The following is a 24,021-nucleotide window of genomic DNA, read 5'->3' as shown; positions in this document are numbered from 1 at the left end:
TGGTTACTGGGGGCGTGGGCCTAGGTAAGGTGCTCTTTCAGAGGGTCGGTGTAGACTCGATGGGCCGAATGGCCTCTTTCCGCAGTTATTCTATATGCTCAACACTTTCACATTTTGTTTCCATTTGAGATATTTTACAAACATTTGCTTGTTGGTACGGAACCTTGAACGTGACTGAAAAGAGTCATGTTGTCGAAATTTTTTGACTCATCAGGTCAAATGCAAGAATACCAAATTTCAAACAATCGCAAGATTTTGTACTACGGGTGGAAGAGAGTGTGGATTGGTTGGCAAGTTGACTCCGATTGGCCAATGCCCGGTAGCCTAATTGCCAACCAAAGAGACGATAGTTAACGTTCCAGGGTCAGTGAGCCTTTCAGCAGGTCTGGGAAAAGCTGGAAACGGAATGGGGTGAAAGGAGCGAGGGTTGGAAAAAGAACAAAAGAGAAGGTCGGTGATCAGGTGGAAGACATGAGCGATTAAATAAAAAAAGCATTGGGGCAGCAAGGAGAAACGAAGCGGTAATGGGACAAGTGGAGAGAGACAAAAGATATGTCCAGAGAACATCTCACGGTGTTAGAATCACAGCTTGGGAGAACAGTTAGCCAAAGACAGTTTAGCTCAGTTGGCTGGATGGTAATGCAGGGCGAGGCCAACAGCACGGGTTCAATTCCCGCACCGCCTGTGGTTATCCATGAAGGCCCCACCTTCTCAATCTTGCCCCTCGCCTGAGGGGTGGTGACCCTCAGATTAAATCACCACCAGTCAGCTCTTCCTCCTCCCTCAAAGGGGGAAAGCAGCCGATGGTCATCTGGGACTATGGCGACTTTGATTATGGTGTCTTCGGCTTCATAAATGGAGTTATTGGGAGTGATTCAGAGAACCTGTTGCCAGGTTCCGCGCTGGGCCAATCGGCAGGTTGGCACTGCCAAGGCTCGGGCCTGGGTGGGCCTTGCCAATGTGTCTCTACAAGGTTTGTGGGGTGGGGTGCCTGAAATGGAAGATTGGGGTTGCTGATCAAAATGGCTGCTCGGTATACGCGCAGCCGCTCCGGGGGGGGGGGGGGGGGGGGGCATCTCGGCAGCACAAAGTCTCGGGGAATTTCACAGCAACTTCATTGCAGTGTTTTTTTTATAAATTGAGTACCCAATTCATTTTTTTCCCAATTAAGGGGCAATTTAGCGTGGCCAATCCACCTACCCTCCACATTTTTGGGGTGTGGGGGCAAAACCCACGCAAACACGGGGAGAATGTGCAAACTCCACACGGACAGATTATTATTAATGGTTGCCGGAGGATCAATAAATCAGTGAAAGACCCTCTTTGCTCTTCTAGTGCAAAGCCTAGTCCCCGACCGAGTGTTGCAGGCTGGCACATTCCAAAGCCCAGCACTATGTGCTGAGGGATACACTAAAGCTTGGGATAGGGCGGCACGCTGGCACAGTGGTTAGCACTGCTGCTTCACGGCACCAAGGACCCGGGTTCGATCCCAGCCCAGGGTCACTGTCAGTGTGGAGTTTGCATATTCTCCCGTGTCTATGTGGGTCTCAGCCCCCCCCTCCACAACCCAAAAAGATGTGCAGTGTAGGTGGATTGGCCACGCTAAATTGTCCCTTGGTTGGAAAAAAAAAAGAATTGGGTACTTAGAACATAGAACATAGAACAGTACAGCACAGAACAGGCCCTTCGGCCCTCGATGTTGTGCCGAGCCATGATCACCCTACCCAAACCCAAGTATCCACCCTATACCCGTAACCCAACAACCCCCCCCCCCCCCCCCCCCCCCCATTAACCTTACTTTTTTAGGACACTACGGGCAATTTAGCATGGCCAATCCACCTAACCCGCACATCTTTGGACTGTGGGAGGAAACCGGAGCACCCGGAGGAAACCCACGCACACAGGGGGAGGACGTGCAGACTCCGCACAGACAGTGACCCAGCCGGGAATCGAACCTGGGACCCTGGAGCTGTGAAGCATTTATGCTAACCACCATGCTACCGTGCTGCCCTGCTACCCAACTTTAAAATTTTTTTTTTTTTTTTTTAAAAAGACTCAAGCTGAAAGAACCAGAGAATTCCGCCCGCTGCCAGCGAGTGGCTGGGGAATTTCAACCCTTAATTCACCTTTGTTACAACTCCAGGTCAAGTGGGGCTGGAATGGAGCGTGCACGAGCCTCAGGTGTCACAGTGAATATTACACAGTGAGTATCACAATTATATTAAAGCAGCTGAGTGCAACTTGATCCACGAAGACAACTTCAATACCTTTTGTGATGACGATTTTGAAATGTGTGTAATGTTTCTTTGACTGTATTGAAGCATCTCGGAATGCAACATGATGGAGGTAAAGAACCTGAATATTATTGCACTTTGGGCGGTACCCACTTTTGACAAATGCTCTTCCAGATATTTTGCAAACATTAAAAAAAAAGACACGAGGAAGAATTTGTTTTTGTTTCGTACGGCGAGTTGCAATGATCTGGAACTTGCTGCCCAGGAGATGATCAATGATTGAAGAATTAGACGGGCAGCTCTTGCGGACAATAGACTGGCAGGACAGCGGGTAAATGAGATTTACTGGATTACTCTGCATTGACTCCATGGGTCAAATGGTCTTCAGCCGTGCTATATTGGCACTATGTCATAAAAAGGTACTACGTAAACACAACATGTTCAGCTCTCGGTTCATCGCCACGATGTTGGAAGCTAATCAAAGGTGGGTTAATAGGGATTAGGAGCAGAAATTGGCAATTCAGCCCCTCGAGCCTGCTCTGCCATTCAATCAGATCATGACTGATCTCTTCCTGGTCTCAAATCCACCTCCCTGCCTGTACACCATAATCCCTTTAATTCGTGGCAGCACTGTGTTTAGCACTGTTGCTTCACAGAGAGTCCCAGGTTCGATTCCCAGCTTGGGTCACTGTCTGTGTGGAGTCTGCACGTTCTCCCCATGTCTGCGTGGGTTTCCTCCGGGTGCTCCACTTTCCTCCCATAAGCCCCAAAAGACGTGCTTGTTAGGTGAATTGGACATTCTGAATTCTCCCTCCGTGTACCCGAACAGGCGCCGGAATGTGGCGACTAGGGGCTTTTCACAGTAACTTCATTGCAGTGTTAATGTCAGCCTACTTGTGACGATAATAAAAAGATTATATATTAAGGGCAGCACAGTGGTGTTGTAGTTGACACTGCTGCCTCACGGCACCGAGGTCCCAGGTTCGATTCCGGCTCTGGGTCACTGTCCGTGTGGAGTTTGCACATTATCCTCGTGTCTGCGTGGGTCTCACCCCCACAACCCAAAGATGGGCAGGCTAGGGAGACTGGCCACGCTAAATTGCCCCTTAATTGGAAAAATGAATTGGGAACTCTAAATTTACAAAACAAAATATTATTTAAACCATTTTTCAAAATCATCTCAGAAATAAATCTCTCTATGTCTATCTATCTCCTTGGGTTTAGCTCGAGCAAGCCAGGGGTACGATTTGCCTCGTGTTCAATCTTTGGGACTGTGTTTGTGGGTGTGGATTGCCCCTGTTTCTGCTGGCTTGCAGCAGTCCTCAACATTACCAGTGATCCTAATCGTGAATTCATTTGAATGAAGTGATGAGCCAATGCAGTGCTGTGCAGTAATACGATTTTGCTTAATCAGTACTGTTTTGTTGTTGCTGGAATCAGACACTTGCATTCAGAGAGAGATTAGACTGTCACACGGTTGCTGCGGTAACGACAGGTTTGACAGGCTAAAACCGGTCGCAGCCAACGGGATTATCCAGTCTGTTCTGATCTTAGTCAGGGCAGCACAGGGAGCGCACTCCCAGGCTACAACGGCAAGAAAAAAAGCAATGAATCCGACTGGACAGTGCATTAGCGTGCAAAGAAAGCTGAGCAACCATAATTCACCCAGAGTTGAATCATGTATCACCACTCGCCAGCCACGCGGTATAGTGGAGAAAGGACCAGAGGACAACCCTAACCCCGTGACAAAACCATTGAAGTAGAACGACAGACACACAAACACACAGCTCGCGGGGGTGGACAGGCACAGATCTGGAGGGAACGAAACTCGGGCAGAAACTGGAGGCGTGAATAGAAAGAACACCACAAATGGTCTCACTGATGATGGGCTGAATGGCCTCCTGAGCCTTATTGACTGTAACTCGATCTATCCACAGACACAGGGGCAGCACAGTGGTTAGCACAGTTGCTTCACAGCTCCAGGGTCCCAGGTTCAATTCCCCGCTGGGTCACTGTCTGTGCGGAGTCTGCACGTTCTCCCTGTGTGTGCGTGGGTTTCCTCCGGGTGCTCCGGTTTCCTCCCACAGTCCAAAGATGTGCAGGGGAGGTGGATTGGACATGCTAAATTGTTCTTAGTGTCCAAAAAAGGTTAGGTGGGGTTACGGGGATGGGGCACAGGTATGGGCTGAGGTGGGGTGTTCTTTCCAAAGGCCAGTGCAGTCTCGATGGGCTGAATGGCCTCCTGGGACATATTGACTGTATCTCGATGATCTATCCACTCTGTCGAGGTATTTCTGTCCAGTCTCCACACACACATACACAAACTGCTGGAACAGGATTTATTGGGAGTTACAAACTAGCTACATCCACCATCAATCACAAATTATGAAGCGTTTCATTCTCTTCACATGAATTAATCTTTGCACAATTTTATTGGAATATTACACACAATTACTCCTAGTCCATTTTTGCCGAAGATGGATTCAAGTAAACGGATGTGACTTCACACGGTGATCAAACTGAACCAAACGAACAGACACCTGAAAAAAATAACCAACCCCCATCGAGGGCAGACAGCAGGCTAAAGCTCTTCAAAAAATTATTTTCTATAAATTCAGTGGTCAAATGAGGAGATTTTAGACACCCAGTGTCAGGAAACATTCCCAAGACAGGTACAGCACGGGTTAGATACAGAGTAAAGCTCCCTCTACACTGTCCCCATCAAACACTCGCAGGGCAGGTACAGCACGGGGTTAGATACAGAATAAAGCTCCCTCTACACTGTCCCCATCAAACACTCCCAGGACAGGTACAGCATGGGGTTAGATACAGAGTAAAGCTCCCTCTACACTGTCCCCATCAAACACTCCCAGGACAGGTACAGCACGGGGTTAGATACAGAGTAAAGCTCCCTCTACACTGTCCCCATCAAACACTCCCAGGGCAGGTACAGCATGGGTTAGATACAGAGTAAAGCTCCCTCTACACTGTCCCCATCAAACACTCCCAGGGCAGGTACAGCATGGGTTAGATACAGAGTAAAGCTCCCTCTACACTGTCCCCATCAAACACTCTCAGGGCAGGTACAGCATGGGGTTAGATACAGAGTAAAGCTCCCTCTACACTGTCCCCATCAAACACTCCCAGGACAGGTACAGCACGGGGTTCGATGCAGAGTGAAGCTTCCTCTACACTGTCCCCATCAAACACTCCCAGGACAGGTACAGCACAGGGTTAGATACAGAATAAAGCTCCCTCTACACTGTCCCCACCAAACACTCCCAGGACAGGTACAGCACAGGGTTAGATACAGAGTAAAGCTCCCTCTACACTATCCCCATCAAACACTCCCAGGACAGGTACAGCACGGGGTTAGATACAGAGTAAAGCTCCCTCTACACTGTCCCCATCAAACACTCCCAGGACAGGTACAGCACGGGGTTAGATACAGAGTAAAGCTCCCTCTACACTGTCCCCATCAAACACTCCCAGGACAGGTACAGCACGGGGTTAGATACAGAGTAAAGCTCCCTCTACACTGTCCCCATCAAACACTCCCAGGACAGGTACAGCACGGGGTTAGATACAGAGTAAAGCTCCCTCTACACTGTCCCCTCAAACACTCCCAGGACGGGTACAGCACGGGGTTAGATACAGAGTAAAGCTCCCTCTACACTGTCCCCATCAAACACTCCCAGGACAGGTTCATCAAGCTTTTAGAGTGTTACGATAAAATTTCCATACAAACTTCAGATAGGGCGAACCAGGAGCAGATATTGGGAGGACCTGTGGTTATTTGGGGGCATGACCCGGGGCGTGTGCCAGAACTCAGGGACATTGCTGCAGGACAGAGGTAGGAAGCGGGGCAAGGTCGATCCCAAATAAATCTTGCGCAGTTGGAATGGTCAAATGGGGTGGGGGGGGGGGGCAGGAACAAGGTCAGTTCAACCCTGCACTTACTGGTTGGAGGTCTTTTGTGGCGAGGGTATGGAATTAGTGAGACTTGGGGAATGGGAGGAGACGTACTTTCCACATGCGAAGGTGACGCAGGCAGTCACGGCGCAGCCTAGCGGCCGTCCAAAGCTTTGTCGCGTGCAATGACAGACTCGTCGAACTTGATCATCAGCGTGGTGCCTTTGTGCCAGTGAGCAGTCACTTTGGCAGGGAAGCCACTGTACGTGAGAATGGCCTCGACAACCCCCGCAGTGAAAGAGGCGCAGTTCAGCGTGCTGTTCTCCTTGGGCACCGAGATGTAAGCGTTGATGAGCGGCTCCTTCTCGATGATGTAGTAGGTCTTGTCGTCGTCGTTGGCCTGCTCCAGCTTGTCCGCCTCCTTGCCGAACAATGCCTTCCACACGTTGACCTTGATGAAGAGCAGCACGTTGATGACCTTGGTCTCCCGCTTGCCGTTCTTCTCCCGCATCACCAGCACGTCGAGGATGCGCACGCCCACCTGCTGGCCCAGCTCCGACAGCTTGTTCTGGAGCTCGGATACAGAGTACACCCGGTTCTGGCAGTACTGCACAATCTCGGAGAAGAGCAAGGCAAAGGCGCTGAGGCTGACCTCGGTCTTTGGGCGGGTTATCGAGCGCTCCAGGATGGGAGACTTGCCCCTGGTGAAGCGCGTGTCCATGGCGCACCCTTGGAAACACACAGACACAAAATAAATAAATAACTGCATTCGGCCGTTTGTGGACCGTCAAGAGTCACAGAGAATCATTACTGCACAGGCCATTCGGCCCATCTCTGTAGAATAGTCCACTCAGTCCCATTGCCCCACTCCAACCCCGTAACCCAAGTTTATTTCTCAAGTGCCTTTCGAAATCATCTCTGCTTCCACCTCCTCTTCGACAAGGAGGTCTCCACCCCCCGCCCCCCAAGTTTTTGCACCAACAAATGACAACAGCTTTAACTCGTGTCCCTTATCCTCTCTCTTTCCCGTACCAGCCTCCCCGAACAGGCGCCGGAATGTGGCGACTAGGGGCTTTTCACAGTAACTTCACTGAAGCCTACTCGTGACAATAAGCGATTTTCATTTCAGTCTCTTGAAGGAGGATGTGTGCCATGTAGACCATGATGAGAGTTTGTGTCTGGAAGTTATTAATGAGGGGAGGCTGTTGTCCTGTAGCTATCATCCGCTTATGGCTGATCAGAAAACTCTCCCGCTCTGACCTCCTGCCAGAGACAATGTCAGAAGGATTCACTGGTTGACTGCTTAGACAGACAAATACACAGTGTGGCCCATCACTGCTCAGTGTTTCTGACTCAGAGGTAGGGAGAGTACCCACAGCTCCAAAAGACCCCCCCGCTTCCCACCATCGCACAGTCTTGAACACCTCTATCCAATCTCCCCTTACCCTGGCCTCTCCAGCCCGGCTTTGCAGCTGAAACCCGTGATCCAGACTGCAACTCTGCTGAACCATTCCAGGGTTTCTAACTGTAATTCTAATCCTGTTCCAATCCCTCACCCTCCATCTGCCCCCTCTCTTCCTCTCTATTTCCTCTCCATGTCCCTCTCTATTTCTCTCTCCTGCTCCCTATCCCACTCTATTTCTCTTTCCCTCTCGCTGCCCCACTCCATGTCTCTCTCCCTCTCCATGGGCTGGATTCTCCGCAGCCCCACGGCAAAATCGCGTTCGGCACGGGGACGGAGAATGGCTATTTATGAGGCTATCACGCACGGGCAGGTGCTGCAGGCTGCCGTCGTGCACATGCACGGGCTCCCGACCAGAAGTGTAGGGCCCCGTGCTTCGGGGAGCACTCCGGGGCTCCGAAAAGCCCCGTGCAGGTCGGAGAATCGCTCAGAAAGTCAAGAGTGAAACGCCCGCCTAAAGAGGGGGCAGCACCCCATTTTTGGAGAATCCTACCCTTTGTCCCTCTCCATTTCTCTCTCCCTCTCGCTATTTATTACTCCCTCTCTCTATTTCACTCTCTCTCCATTTCTTTTTTTTAAATTTAGAGTACCCAATTAATTTTTTCCAATTAAGGGGCAATTTAGCCTGGCCAATCCACCTAACCCGCACATCTTTGGGTTGTGGGGGTGAAACCCACGCAGACACGGAGAGAATGTGCAAACTCCACACGGAGAGCAACCCAGAGTCAGGATCGAACCTGGATCTCGGCGCCGTGAGGCAACCAGGCTAACCCACTGCGCCACCATGTTGCCCCCCTCCCCCACCATTTCTTTCTCTTTTTCTCTTTCTTTCTCTCTCTCTCTCTCTCTCTATATTTCTATTTCTCTCTCTCTCTCTATTTCTCTCTCTCTCTCTATTTCTCTCTCTCTCTCTCTCTCTATTTCTCTATTTCTCTCTCTATTTCTCTCTCTATTTCTCTCTCTCTCTCTATTTCTCTATTTCTCTCTCTCTATTTCTCTCTCTCTATTTCTCTCTCTCTATTTCTCTCTCTCTATTTCTCTCTCTCTATTTCTCTCTCTCTATTTCTCTCTCTCTATTTCTCTCTCTCTCTCTCTCTCTATTTCTCTCTATTTCTCTCTCTCTCTCTCTATTTCTCTCTCTCTATTTCTCTCTCTATTTCTCTCTCTCTCTCTCTCTATTTCTCTCTCTCCTCTCTCTCTATTTCTCTCTCTATTTCTCTCTCTCTATTTCTCTCTCTCTCTCTCTATTTCTCTCTCTCTCTATTTCTCTCTCTCTCTATTTCTATTTCTCTCTCTCTCTCTCTCTCTATTTCTCCCTCTCTCTATTTCTCCCTCTCTCTATTTCTCCCTCTCTCTATTTCTCCCTCTCTCTATTTCTCCCTCTCTCTATTTCTCCCCCTCTCTCTATTTCTCTCTCTCTATTTCTATTTCTATTTCTATTTCTCTCTCTCTCTCTCTATTTCTCCCTCTCTCTATTTCTCCCTCTCTCTCTATTTCTCTCTCTTTCTCTGTCTCTATTTATTTATCTCTCTCTCTATTTTTTTCTCTCTATGTATATCTTTCTTTCTTTATTTTTTTCTCTCTATTTACCTCTTTCTCTTTCTCCTCTTCCTGCAGCTGCGACTCTATCCAGTTGATGCTGATTCCGTTCCGGCTCAGAAGGTTCACTTCCGGGTCTCGCAGACCAAACCCCTGGCCCGAGGCTGATTGGCTGTCCCGCGTGACGTGTGCCCAACGAACAGCCAATGGGAAGAGTCCCAATTTCCCGCCACGCCTGTGTTGGTTTAAGAGAAAGATTTCCTAAACTCAACTAACCATGAATAAACCAATTATAAACTATGAATAAACCAATTACAACAGATTATAAACTATTAATAAACCAATTATAAACTATTCTAAACTATTAATAAACCATTAATAAACCAATTATAACCAAATGTAAACTATTAATAAACCATTAATGAACCAATTATAAACCATTAATAAACCAATTATAACCCATTAATAAACCAATTATAACCAAGTGTAAACTATTTCATAGATTTCATAGAATTTACAGTGCAGAAGGAGGCCATTCGGCCCATCAAGTCTGCACCAGCTCTTGGAATGAGCACCTATCCCCATAACCCAGTAACCCCACCTAACACTAAGGGCAATTTGGACCCTGAGGGCAATTTAACCTGGCCAATTCACCTAACCTGCACATCTTTGGACTGTGGGAGGAAACCGGAGCACCCGGAGGAAACCCACGCCCACACGGGGAGAAGGTGCAGACTCCACACAGACAGTGACCCAAGCCGGGATTCGAACCTGGGACCCTGGAGCTGTGAAGCATTTGTGCTAACCACTATGCTACCGTGCTGCCCTATTAACAAACTATTAATAAACCATTAATGAACCAATTATAATCCATTAATAACCCAATTATAAACCATTAATAACCCATTAATAAACCATTATTGAACCAATTATGAACCATTAATAAACCACGATTAAACCATTAATAAACCAATTATAACCCATTAATAAACCATTAATAAACTGAATAAACCATTAATAAACTAATAAACCATTAATAATGTAAACCATTAATAAACCAATTATTGCAGCAGGGTAGCATGGTGGTTAGCATAAATGCTTCACAGCTCCAGGGTCCCAGGTTCGATTCCCGGCTGGGTCACTGTCTGTGTGGAGTCTGCACGTCCTCCCCCTGTGTGCGTGGGTTTCCTCCGGGTGCTCCGGTTTCCTCCCACAGTCCAAAGATGTGCGGGTTAGGTGGATTGGCCATGCTAAATTGCCCGTAGTGTCCTAATAAAAGTAAGGTTGGGGGGGGGGGGGGTTGTTGGGTTACGGGTATAGGGTGGATACGTGGGTTTGAGTAGGTTGATTATGGCTCGGCACAACATTGAGGGCCGAAGGGCCTGTTCTGTGCTGTACTGTTCTATGTTCTATGTTCTAAACCAACAAACCATTAATGAATCAATCATAAACCATTTATAAACCATTAATAAACAAATTCGAAATCATTAAGAATGAACTAATTATAAACCATTAAACCAAATAGGAACCATTTATAAACCAATTTTAACCCATTAATAATCCAAATATGACCATAAATAAACCATTAATAAACCATCCATAAACTATTAAAAAACAATTATAACCCATTTATAAACCATTAATAAAGCAAATAAAAACCATTAATAACCCATTTATAAACCATGAATAAACCAATTATAAACGATTAATAAACCATTTATAGGTGGCAAGGTGGCATAGTGGTTAGCACTGCTGCCTCACAGCGCCAAGGTCCCAGGTTCGAACCCAGCTGTGGGTCATTGTCCCTGTGGAGTTTGCACATTATCCCCGTGTCTGCGTGGGTCTCACCCCCATAACCCAAAGATGTGCGGTGTTGGTGGATTGGCCACGCTAAATCGCCCATTAATTGGAAAAAAATAATTGGGTACTCTAAATTTGTTTTTAAAAATTAATAAACCATTTATAAACCAATTATAAACCATTTATAAACCATAAATAAACCAATTGTAAACAATTAATAATAAAGCATTAATAAACCAATTATAAACAATTAACAAATCAATTATAAACCATTAATAAGGTAAACCATTAATAAACCAATTATATACCAATAAACCACTAATAAACCAATTATCAATCATTAATAAACCATTAGTAAACCATTAATAATAAACTAATTATAAACCATTAATAAACCAAATATGAGCCATTTATAGACTAATTATAAACCATTAGTAAACCATTTATAAATCATTTATAAACCAATTTTAACTCATTGATAAACCAAACATAACCACAAATAAACCATTTTTATAGCATTAAAAACCAATTATAAACCATTACAAAACCATTAATAAAGCAATTATAAACCATTAATAACCCATTTATAAACCATGAATAAACCAATTATAAACCATTAATAAACCACAAATAAACCAATTATAAACCAATCATAAACCATTTATAGGGTGGTACGGTGGCGTAATGGTTAGCACTGCTGCCTCACGGTCCGAAGTCCCAGGTGATTTCCCGGCTCTGGGTCACTGTCCGGGTGGAGTTTGCACATTATCCCCGTGTCTGTGTGGGTCTCACCCCAACAACCCAAAGATGTGCAGTGTACGTGGATTGGCCACGCTAAATTGCCCCTTAATTTGAACATAAAATTGGGTATTCTAAATTTATTTTTAAAAATTAATAAGCCATTAATAAACCAATTATAAGCCATTTAATAAATAATTTACAGACATAAACCATTAATTTTTTTAAATTCTTTTTTTAAATAAATAAATTTAGAGTGCCCAATTTTTCCAATTAAGGCGCAATTTAGCGTGGCCAATCCACCTGCCCTGCACATCTTTGGGTTGTGGGGGTGAAACCCACGCAGACACGGGGAGAATGTGCAAACTCCATACGGACAGTGACCCAGAGTCAGGATCGAACACGGGACCTCAGCGCCGTGAGGCAGCTGTGCTAACCACTACGCCACCGTGCTGCCCCTACACAAACCATTAATAAACTATTTAAGAAACCATTAATAAGCCATTTAATAAACTATTTATGCACCATTTAATGAACCATTTGTAAATCTGTGAGGAAAGGATACTTTGCTGCAGGAGTGATTCCACTGAGGAATAGAGATATTTTATATTGAAACAAACTTTATTATTAGCACAGAAAATAGCTTACAGTTAACAGTTAAATACTTTCATTCCTAACTTGTACCTTCTCCATCTCCAATTAAGCAAAGCCCATCACAGGTCAAAGGCCACTTTCCCACTTATAAATCAAGTTAGGAAATACTGAGGCAGCATGGTGGCCTAGTGGTTAGCACAACCGCCTCACGGCGCTGAGGTCCCAGGTTCGATCCCGCCTCTGGGTCACTGTCCGTGTGGAGTTTGCACATTCTCCCCGTGTCTGCGTGGGTTTCGCCCCCACAACCCAAAAATGTGCAGAGTAGGTGGATTGGCCATGCTAAATTGCCCCTTAATTGGAAAAAATAATTGGGTAATCTAAATTTTTTTTTAAAAGTTAGGAAACACTGAGAACGGTGTCGTAGTGGTTAGCACTGCTGCCTCATGGCGCCGAGGACCCGGGTTCGATCTCGGCCCCAGTTCACTGTCTGTGTGGAGTTTGCACATTCTCCCCGTGTCTGCATGGGTTTCACCCCCACAACCCAAAGACGTGCCAGTTGGGTGGATTGGCCACGCTAAATTGCCCCTTAATTGGAAATACTGCTTGGAGAGAGAGAAATTCTTTCAGACACCAGCTGCATGCCTTGCTATCTTTGAGAGATTAAAACAAAACTCCCTGCTACAAATCTGGCTCCTCCAATTTATCCCACTCAGATCCCATGACCTGCTTTACTTAAGTCTAAACACGATGTCTCAAGTTATCTACTAGGCAGGGAATCTCCAGCAATCATTAAAAAAATTCCATTACGCTTTATATAGGTAAACACATACATAGTTGGAATGAATGATGATCTCACTTTTATGACATCTTAATTGCACCTTTTGCAGTCTGCCTGTATGTTAAACCAGGATTTTTTTTAATGTTGCAGGAGCAACAGATATATATACCTTAAGCAGGTGTTTAATAACATTATTGCAACAGATATAAATAATACAATTTATTTAAATATTTCCTGCATTCATGATACAAGTAATATCCGTGCCACACAAGTGAGAATCTATCCATCTGCCTTTGATATTCAATGGTATTACCATTGCTGAATTAAAACCATCATCGGGATTGGCATTGATCACATGTCATGAACAAATAGAATAAAAATAATATTTAAGAGCGGTTCTTGAGTGTTTCCTCACAGCGCTTTGGCTCATTTGTCCAGATTTCCAATCTGAAAAAATAGTTCCCTCGTATATACTCATATCAGTAAGGCTGAGGCATTTACAACAATTGTCTGGCAGACGTTCGGAGTGAATTATCCATCCAGCACGTAGCCCAAGGTTCCCAGGATCACATGTACCAGCCATCAACAAATTCACTTCACTCCACAAGGTAGGGCAACACGGTAGCATTGTGGATAGCACAATTGCTTCACAGCTCCAGGGTCCCAGGTTCGATTACGGCTTGGGTCACTGTCTGTGCGGAGTCTGCACGTCCTCCCTGTGTGTGCGTGGGTTTCCTCCGGGTGCTCCGGTTTCCTCCCACAGTCCAAAGATGTGCAGGTTAGGTGGATTGGCCATGCTAAATTGCCCTTAGTGTCCAAAATTGCCCTTAGTGTTGGGTGGGGTTACTGGGTTATGGGGATAGGGTGGAGGTGTTGACCTTGGGTAGGATGCTCTTTCCAAGAGCTGGTGCAGACTCGATGGGCCGAATGGCCTCCTTCTGCACTGTAAATTCTATGTATTAAGAACTTGTTGGAGGCCCTGGAGGGTAGGAAAGGCTATGTACCTTGACAACATTCCGTACTATAGTAGCCCTGAAGACGTGTGCTCCAGAACTTTTCATAGTAACTTCATTGCAGTGTTCATTTAAGCCTACTTGTGACACTAATAAAGATGATTATTTATCGTACTCCTAACCAAGCTGTTCCAGTACAGCTACAACATTGGCATCTACTCGGCAATGTGAAAAATTGCCGAGGTATGTCTTTGTACATAAAAAGGACAAATCAAACCCAGATAATTACCACCCCCCTCCCCACCATCAGTCTATTCTCAATCATTAGCAAAGTGATGGAAGGTACCCGTTGACAGTGCTATCGAATTGCACTTAATCAGCAATAACCTGCTCATCGCGGAACGCCAGGGCCACTAAGCTCTTGAATTCATGACAGCCTTGGTCCAAACGTAAGACCATAAGACAAGAGGAGCAGAATTAGGCCACTTGGCCCATCGAGTCTGTTCCGCCATTCAATCATGGCTGATGTGTTTTTCATCCCCATTTTCCTGCCTTCTCCCCATAACCCCTGATCCGCTTATTAATCAAGATAAACTTGGACAAAGGTGCTGATTTCCAGAGGTGACGTTAGAATGACTGCCCCTTGACATGAAGGCAGCATTTGACGAAGTGTGGCATCAAAGAGCCCTGGGAAAATTGAATTCAATGTGAGTCATGAGGGAAACTCTCCACTGGCTGGAGTGGTACCTGAGCACAAAGGAAGATGTTTACGGTTGCTGGTGGTAAATCACTGCCTGTCTGTATCTCATTATGTGCATGAGTGCATATCATGGCAGTGCAGACTTCGCATAGACAGTGACCCAACAGGGAATCGAACCTGGGACCCTGGCGCTGAGATACCGCGCTGCCCTCCAGAGCAGCTGTCAGAGCGTTCCAGCTCGTTACCCTTTCCGTGTAGCCCTGGGGTTTCTTTCCCTTCACCTTCAAGTCGTTCCCAGATTCCCTTTTGAAAGCCATGATTGAATCTCCCTTTGCCAAACCTTCAGACACTCAGAAACATGCATAGAAAATAAAAACAGGAGGAGGCCATTCGGCCCTTCGAGCCTGCTCTGCCATTCATTTTGATCATGGCTGATTATCAAACTCAATACCCTGATCCCACCTTCCCCCCATATCCCTTGATCCTTAGGGGCTAGTTTAGCACAGGGCTAAATCGCTGGCTTTAAAGCAGACCAAGGCAGGCCAGCAGCACGGTTCAATACCCGTACCAGCCTCCCCGAACAGGCGCCGGAATGTGGCGACTAGGGGCTTTTCACAGTAACTTCATTTGAAGCCTACTTGTGACAATAAGCGATTTCCATTTCATTTCATTCATCCTTTTAGCCAAGAGCTATATCTAATCCCTTCTTGAAATTACACAACGTTTTAGCCTCAACTACTTTCCGTGGTAATGAAGTCCACAGATTCACCACTCTTTGGGTGAAGAAATTTCTCCTCACCTCAGTCCTGGGGCATCACTTAGGAGCTCCTCATGGTTGTGTCCTAGGCCAACAATCTCCAGCTATTTCATCAATGACCTTGCCTCCAACGTGAGGCGGTTATGATTGTGCATTGTTAACTCCCACCACACTGCCCCCGAACACTGCATTCAGCACGAGCTGGTCAACATTCAGGCTTGGGGTGATAAGCGACTGGTGAGGATTGGTTTGCCTCACTGGGAACTACCTGGGAGTACCACTGCCAGCACGTTGCCCTCCAAGCCCCACACACCATTCCAACTTGGAAATATATCGGCCGTTCCTTCACTGTCGTTGGGGCAAAATCCTGGAATTCCCTCCCTAACAGCACAGTGGGTGGACTTACACCTCAAGGACTGCAGCGGTTCAAGAAGGCAGCTCACCTTCTCAAGGGGAAATTAGGGACGGGCAACAAATTAGCCAGCGACGCCCACATCCCTTGAAAGAAGAAATACAAATACCTTTTCATGCAGGTCGTCCAGAACTAGGGGTCATAGTTTGAGGATAAGGGGTAAACTCAGGGGATACTGGCAGGGATTTGCGGACGTCATATCCCGGGTACTGAAAACAAGGGTGGCGATGAGTCCAGAGGTGGCGATTTTTGGGGTGTCGGGAGACCCGGGAGTACAGGAGGGGATAGAGGCCGACGTTGTGGCCTTTGCTTCCCTGATAGCCCGGCGACGAATACTGTTGGCCTGGAGGGACTCAAAGCCCCCAAGGACCGAAGTATGGATGTCGGACATGGCAAGCTTTCTCGCCTTACGAGGATCACTATCGGGGTTCGCTCGGAGGTGGCAACCATTCATTGGCTTCTTCGCGGGAAACTAACCATCAGCGGGGGGCGGGTAGAAGAATAGTGTAGAGTAGGGGGAAAGAATAGGCGGGTCTATCTGCGAGAGTGGTACTGTTATTTGCACTATGTTTTTTGTAATTGGTATCTGCACACTAATGTATATTGTTACTGTTTACAATGCCAAAAATACCTCAATAAAATTGTTAACAAAAAAAGAAACGGGGATTGACATTAGATTCATTACTGTTTATTGTTTGTTGTTGGTGGGTGCAAGTTCGGGAGAAAACGTGAAGAAGGAGGCAAATAAAAATATTTTTAAAAAAAGATTTCAAACAGATCTAGTAACTCAAAACTGGCCATCCATGAGGTGGTGTGGGCCATCAGCAGCAGCAGAATTGTACTCACCCATCATCTGTAACCTCAAGAAAAAATGAGGTGTCATCCTTGTCAAGCGAGCGTAACTTTGGGCAGCACGGTAGCATAGTGGTTAGCACAACTGCTTCACAGCTCCAGGGTCCCAGGTTCGATTCCCGGCTTGGGTCGCTGTCTGTGCGGAGTCTGCACATTCTCCCCGTGTGTGCGTGGGTTTCCTCCGGGTGCTCCGGTTTCCTCCCACAGTCCAAAGATGTGCGGGTTAGGTGGATTGGCCAGGTTAAATTGCCCATAGTGTCCAAAATTGCCCTTAGTGTTGGGTGGGGTTACTGGGTTATGGGGATAGGGTGGAGGTGTGGGCTTGGGTAGGGTGCTCTTTTCAAGAGCGGGTACAGACTTGATGGGCCGAATGGCCTCCTGCTGCACTGTAAATTCTATGAAATCTATGAAACTTTAAGAAATGGGTGTTAAAGAAATGTACCTTTAAGAAATGGTTGTTTATCAGTGATGTCAGAGTGTGGGTGGAGCTGGGCTGCCTGTCAGCTTTTTACTTTCATTTTAGGCTGTTTGCTGCAGGGTGTGTTTTGGTTTTGTTTTCAGTGTTGGAGCTGAAGCCAGACAGAGCAGGTGTACTGTTCTCTCTGCCATGAAAAGACTATCTCTTGATCATTTGGTGAATTCAGAATTATAAATGTTCTCAGTAGTGAATGTAAACCTGATGTGCTTCTGTTAAAAGGTGTTTCTTCTGTCTTCTGGATGTTGTTTGGGAAGTTATTAAGGATTACTTAGTGTATTCTTTGGGATTTGTATTTGAATTGATGGTTGCTAAGATGTTCACTGTATGTTTTAAAAAGGTTAACTTGTTCATAGAATAAACATTGTTTTGTTTTAAAAAATACTTTTCCATTTCTGCTCTACCACACCTGTAGAGTGGGCCATGTGCTCCCCGTATCATAATCTATTAAAAGTTGCGGGTCAGGTGAACTCCATGATACACTTTGGGGTTCTCTAAACCCTGGCCCATAACAACCTGGTGAAGCTGCAACCCGCGACTGTTTGCAGCAAGCGATAGGCAGAGCTAAGGTATCCCACAAGCAATGAATCCAACCTAAGCTCTGCAGTCCTGCCACGTCCAGCCGTGAATGGAGCTGGACAATTAAACAGCTCACTGGAGGAGGAGGTTCCACAAATATCCCCATCCTCAATGATGGAGGAGCCCAGCACACCTGTGCAAAAGACAAGGCCGAGTCATTCGCAACAATCTTCAGCCAGAAGTGCCGAGTATATGATCCATCTCGGTCTCCTCCGGAGGTCCCCAGCATCACAGATGGCAGTCTTCAGCCAATTTGATTCACTCCACGTGATATCAAAAAACGGCTGAAGACACTGGATACTGTAAAGGCTGTGAGGTCCTGGCAATATTCCGGCAATAGTACTGAAGACATGTGTCCCAGAACTTGCCGTGCCCCTAGCCAAGCTGTGCCAGTACAGCTACAACACAGGCATCTACCCGGCAATGTGGAAAATTGCCCGGGTGTGTCTTGCACACAAAAAGCATGACAAATCAAAGAGACACACTTGGTTGCATAGTGTACCGAAAACAACCTCTAAATGTCGGAAAGACGAAGGCCAAGTGATGGAACCATCAATTCACCAGACACGTGTTTCCGATATGAATCTAGGCTTTAATCGACTTACTTCAGAGCCAGCCTGTTACCCGTCGATGAACTCGTAGTGAACTCAGGCTGACTCTGGACAAGGGTATTTATACAGCAGCACTAGGGGGAGGAGTCGTTGGCGGAGCCAAGGGTGGAGCCCAGTACAAGTTCCTGAGTACTCCCAGAGCTACTCCCCCTAGTGGTTGGATAGCGCGACTGCGCTTACAAAGACAGTGTGAATTATTATATCATATATATTACATTCACCACACCAAGGTACTGATCAGTGACTTCAGGAAGCGTAGCACGGCACCCCCCCCCCCCCCCCCCCCCCTTCCCTGTCTGCATCAATGGCTGTGAAGTGAAGATGGTCGATAGCTTTAACTTCCTGGGGGTCACCATCACCAACAGTCTGTCCTGGTCCACTCACGTTGATGCAACGGTCAAGAACGGTCAAGAGGGGCTGGTTTAGCTCACTGAGCTAAATCGCTGGCTTTTAAAGCAGGCCAGCAGCACGGTTCGATTCCCGTACCAGCCTCCCCGGACAGGTGCCGGAATGTGGCGACTAGGGGCTTTTCACAGTAACTTCATTGAAGCCTACTCGTGACAATAAGCGATTTTCATTTCATTTCATTTCAAGAAAGCCCAACTACGTCTCTACTTTCTACGGAAGCTAAAGAAATTTGGCCTGTCTACATCGACTCTCACAAACTTCTACAGATGTGCGATAGAGAGCATCCTATCCGACTGCATCACAGCCGGGTATTGCAACTGCAAGGGAGTGGGCCGAAGGAGGGCGCTCTTTCAGAGGGTCGGTGCAGCCTCGATGGGCCGAATGGCCTCTTCCTGCACTGTAGAAATTCATACCTGATTGGCTGTGAAGTGCTTTCAGGCGCCCAGTGGTCGTGGAAGGCGCTTTACAATTGCAAGTCATTCACCAGCCCAGTGTTGCAGACTTGCAAAAGGCCCCTTTAACACAAGTGCTGGGCAATCCTTGCCAGGTCGGAGCAGAGCAATGGTCCTTGACTGAGGAAAGGTGAGATGCTGAGAGCGGACAGCAGAGGGCAGCAGTGCTCCCAGAAGCATTTGAGTCGGCTGAGTGGGAAAGAGAGAGAGAGAGAGAGAGGGAGCCTTTCCCTTTAACTAGCTTGCAAGGTGCAAAACCTGGGACAGCTGCAATCTCAGGTATTTGGGAATGTTACTGGTCACCTGTCCCCGAAGCAGCTCCATGGGAATCAGACCTTAGTGCATGCAAGCAGAGAGAGAGAGAGAGCCATGCGTTCAAATCAGAACTTTGAGGAAGTTCATGCAAAAGTTTTCCAGGTGAATGAAACTTTTTTTTAAACACAGCCAAACTCTTCAACAAGTCCGGAGCTGCTATTCTGTTGAAGAAAGGATCAGGGGGCGATAAAGAGGATGCAACAGTGACGAAGTCTGGAAACTTTTGCCGTGAAGCATGGAAACCAACACTCCTTAACTTTTCAAACAAAATCAAGACTTGTTTTACTTTTATAAAAGTGGAACTACTGAGCTCCTCTGAGAGTGTGAAGCTGGCTGCAATTTGTGAATGTTTGGTTACTGGAAGTGGTGATGACTTGCCTGTGACTTTGGCCCTGAGGAATTTAACAATGGGTCTGCCAATTGTCTTCAGGAAGTCCCAGGATTGAGGGGCCCTTACTTCTGGATCTGCCACCCTCACCCATACCTCTGGGGCTGATGTGACCCTGGCTCTCTCTCCAGGAGCTGGGCGAGTGCTGGAAAGGCCATGGATGGGAGTTGGATGAGAGTTCGCAAGGAGGATCATTCGTCCCCGGGCTCTTGGGGTTATTCTCACGCCCAGGCCAGCATGGAGCTGACAGAGAGGGTCAGAGACTTTGCAGAAACTCTGGGCCAGTTTAAGGATGCTCTTCGAGTGGCAGGTAGGTGCAGGAGGTCCAAACGTCAGTTGTCACTCAGTTCGACTGCAATAGATTCGATCAAGTTTAATACTTCAGTGAGAAACATTTCTCCAGTGTCCAGCATATCTGTGAAAACCAGTGGCAGATCAGTGATAGTCTGTGCTTCCAAATCTGTGATATGAACAATATTTATGGTGGTCAAGCAGTGAATGACCTGTCCCCACCAGTACTGTACCCCAGTGTTATACAGTGACAGACCCGTCCCCACCAGTACTGTACCCCAGTGTTATACAGTGACAGACCCGTCCACACCAATACCGTACCCCAGTGTTATACAGTGACAGACCCTTCCCACCAATACTGTACCCAGTGTTATACAGTGACAGACCCATCCCCACCAGTACTGTACCCCAGTGTTATACAGTGACAGACCCGTCCCCACCAATACTGTATCCCAGTGTTATACAGTGACAGACCCATCCCACCAGTACTGTACCCCAGTGTTATACAGTGACAGACCCGTCCCCACCAGTACTGAACCCCAGTGTTATACAGTGACAGACCCGTCCCCACCAGTACTGTACCCCAGTGTTATACAGTGACAGACCCATCCCCACCAGTACTGAACCCCAGTGTTATACAGTGACAGACCCGTCCCCACCAGTACTGTACCCCAGTGTTATACAGTGACAGACCCATCCCCACCAGTACTGTATCCCAGTGTTATACAGTGACAGACCCGTCCTCACCAGTACTGTATCCCAGTGTTATACAGTGACAGACCCGTCCCCACCAGTACTATACCCCAGTGTTATACAGTGACAGACCCGTCCCCACCAGTACTGTATCCCAGTGTTATACAGTGACAGACCTGTCCTCACCAGTACTGTACCCCAGTGTTATACAGTGACAGACCTGTCCTCACCAGTACTGTACCCCAGTGTTATACAGTGACAGACCCGTCCCCACCAGTACTGTATCCCAGTGTTATACAGTGACAGACCCATCCCCACCAGTACTGTACCCCAGTGTTATACAGTGACAGACCCATCCCCACCAGTACTGTACCCCAGTGTTATACAGTGACAGACCCGTCCCCACCAGTACTGTATCCCAGTATTATACAGTGACAGACCCACCCCACCAGTACTGTACCCCAGTGTTATACAGTGACAGACCCATCCCCACCAGTACTGTATCCCAGTGTTATACAGTGACAGACCCATCCCCACCAGTACTGTATCCCAGTGTTATACAGTGACAGACCCCAGCAGTACTGTACCCCAGTGTTATACAGTGACAGACCCGTCCCCACCAGTACTGTATCCCAGTGTTATACAGTGACAGACCCATCCCCACCAGTACTGTACCCCAGTGTTATACAGTGACAGACCCGTCCCCACCAGTACTATACCCCAGTGTTATACAGTGACAGACCCGTCCCCACCAGTACTGTACCCCAGTGTTATACAGTGACAGACCCGTCCCCACCAGTACTGTACCCCAGTGTTATACAGTGACAGACCCATCCCCACCAATACTGTACCCCAGTGTTATACAGTGATAGACCCGTCCCCACCAGTACTGTACCCCAGTGTTATACAGTGACAGACCCGCCCCCACCAGTACTGTACCCCAGTGTTATACAGTGACAGACCCGTCCCCACCAGTACTGTACCCCAGTGTTATACAGTGACAGACTCTCCCCACCAGTACTGTATCCCAGTGTTATACAGTGACAGACCCTCCCCCACCAGTACTGTACCCCAGTGTTATACAGTGACAGACCCGTCCCCACCAGTACTGTATCCCAGTGTTATACAGTGACAGACTCTCCCCACCAGTACTGTACCCCAGTGTTATACAGTGACAGACCCGTCTCCACCAGTACTGTACCCCAGTGTTATACAGTGACAGACCCACCCCACCAGTACTGTACCCCAGTGTTATACAGTGACAGACCCGTCCCCACCAGTACTGTACCCCAGTGTTATACAGTGACAGACTCTCCCCACCAGTACTGTATCCCAGTGTTATACAGTGACAGACCCTCCCCCACCAGTACTGTACCCCAGTGTTATACAGTGACAGACTCTCCCCACCAGTACTGTACCCCAGTGTTATACAGTGACAGACCCACCCCACCAGTACTGTACCCCAGTGTTATACAGTGACAGACCCGTCCCCACCAGTACTGTATCCCAGTGTTATACAGTGACAGACCCGTCCCCACCAGTACTGTATCCCAGTGTTATACAGTGACAAACCCATCCCCACCAGTACTGTACCCCAGTGTTATACAGTGACAGACTCGTCCCCACCAGTACTGTACCCCAGTGTTATACAGTGACAGACCCATCCCCACCAGTACTGTACCCCAGTGTTATACAGTGACAGACCCATCCCCACCAGTACTGTACCCCAGTGTTATACAGTGACAGACCCATCCCCACCAGTACTGTACCCCAGTGTTATACAGTGACAGACCCCTCCCCACCGGTACTGTACACCAGTGTTACACAGTGACAGACTCGTCCCCACCAGTACTGTACCCCAGTGTTATACAGTGACAGACCCATCCAAACCAGTACTGTACCCCAGTGTTATACAGTGACAGACCCGTCCCCACCAGTACTGTACCCCAGTGTTATACAGTGACAGACCCGTCCCCACCAGTACTGTACCCCAGTGTTATACAGTGACAGACTCTCCCCACCAGTACTGTACCCCAGTGTTATGCAGTGACAGACCCGTCCCCACCAGTACTGTATCCCAGTGTTATACGGTGACAGACCCGTCCCCACCAGTACTGTACCCCAGTGTTATACAGTGACAGACTCTCCCCACCAGTACTGTACCCCAGTGTTATACAGTGACAGACCCGTCCCCACCAGTACTGTATCCCAGTGTTATACGGTGACAGACCCATCCCCACCAGTACTGTACCCCAGTGCAATACAGTGACAGACCCCAGTACTTTACCCCAGTGTTATACAGTGACAGACCCATCCCCACCAGTACTGAACCCCAGTGTTATACAGTGACAGACCCATCCCCACCAATACTGTACCCCAGTGTTATACAGTGACAGACCCATCCCCACCAATACTGTACCCAGTGTTATACAGTGACAGACCCATCCCCACCAGTACTGTACCCCAGTGTTATACAGTGATAGACCTGTCCCCACCAGTACTGTCCCCCAGTGTTATACAGTGACAGACCCGTCCCCACCAGTACTGTACCCCAGTGTTATACAGTGACAGACCCATCCCCACCAATACTGTACCCCAGTGTTATACAGTGACAGACCCATCCCCACCAATACTGTACCCCAGTGTTATACAGTGACAGACCCATCCCCACCAGTACTGTACCCCAGTGTTATACAGTGACAGACCCGTCCCCACCAGTACTGTACCCCAGTGTTATACAGTGACAGACCCGTCCCCACCAGTACTGTACCCCAGTGTTATACAGTGACAGACCCATCCCCACCAGTACTGTACCCCAGTGTTATACAGTGACAGACCCGTCCCCACCAGTACTGTACCCCAGTGTTATACAGTGACAGACCCGTCCCCACCAGTACTGTACCCCAGTGTTATACAGTGACAGACCCGTCCCCACCAGTACTGTACCCCAGTGTTATACAGCGACAGACCCTTCCCCCCAGTACTGTACCCCAGTGTTATACAGCGACAGACCCGTCCCCACCAGTACTGTAGCCCAGTGTTATACAGCGACAGACCCGTCCCCACCAGTACTGTACC

At 47.6% G+C, this 24,021-nt stretch overlaps 1 protein-coding gene across 2 annotated transcripts in view; it reads right to left on the bottom strand.

Annotated features, from left to right (window-relative positions):
• Positions 1–5,815: 5,815 nt before the first annotated feature.
• The window catches only part of trappc5 (trafficking protein particle complex 5), a 20,346-nt gene continuing 2,140 nt past the window's right edge, over positions 5,816–24,021 (bottom strand). The window contains exons 2-3 of one of the 2 annotated variants that reach the window (XM_038784892.1): positions 9,199–9,204; positions 5,816–6,875 (exon numbers count right to left, since the gene is read on the bottom strand). In XM_038784892.1, the coding sequence (XP_038640820.1) occupies positions 6,301–6,867 (567 nt within the window). In that variant the 5' untranslated portion in view covers positions 6,868–6,875; positions 9,199–9,204 and the 3' untranslated portion in view covers positions 5,816–6,300. Of the gene's footprint in view, positions 6,876–9,198; positions 9,276–24,021 lie in introns of those variants that run through there. The other variant, XM_038784891.1, reaches the window with a different exon arrangement.

The sequence above is a fragment of the Scyliorhinus canicula genome, chromosome 25 (genome assembly GCF_902713615.1).
Source record: "Scyliorhinus canicula chromosome 25, sScyCan1.1, whole genome shotgun sequence".
Taxonomy (NCBI): domain Eukaryota; kingdom Metazoa; phylum Chordata; class Chondrichthyes; order Carcharhiniformes; family Scyliorhinidae; genus Scyliorhinus; species Scyliorhinus canicula.
The sequence above is the reverse complement of the archived record's forward strand: the minus strand, read 5'-3'. Positions and strand labels throughout refer to the sequence as shown.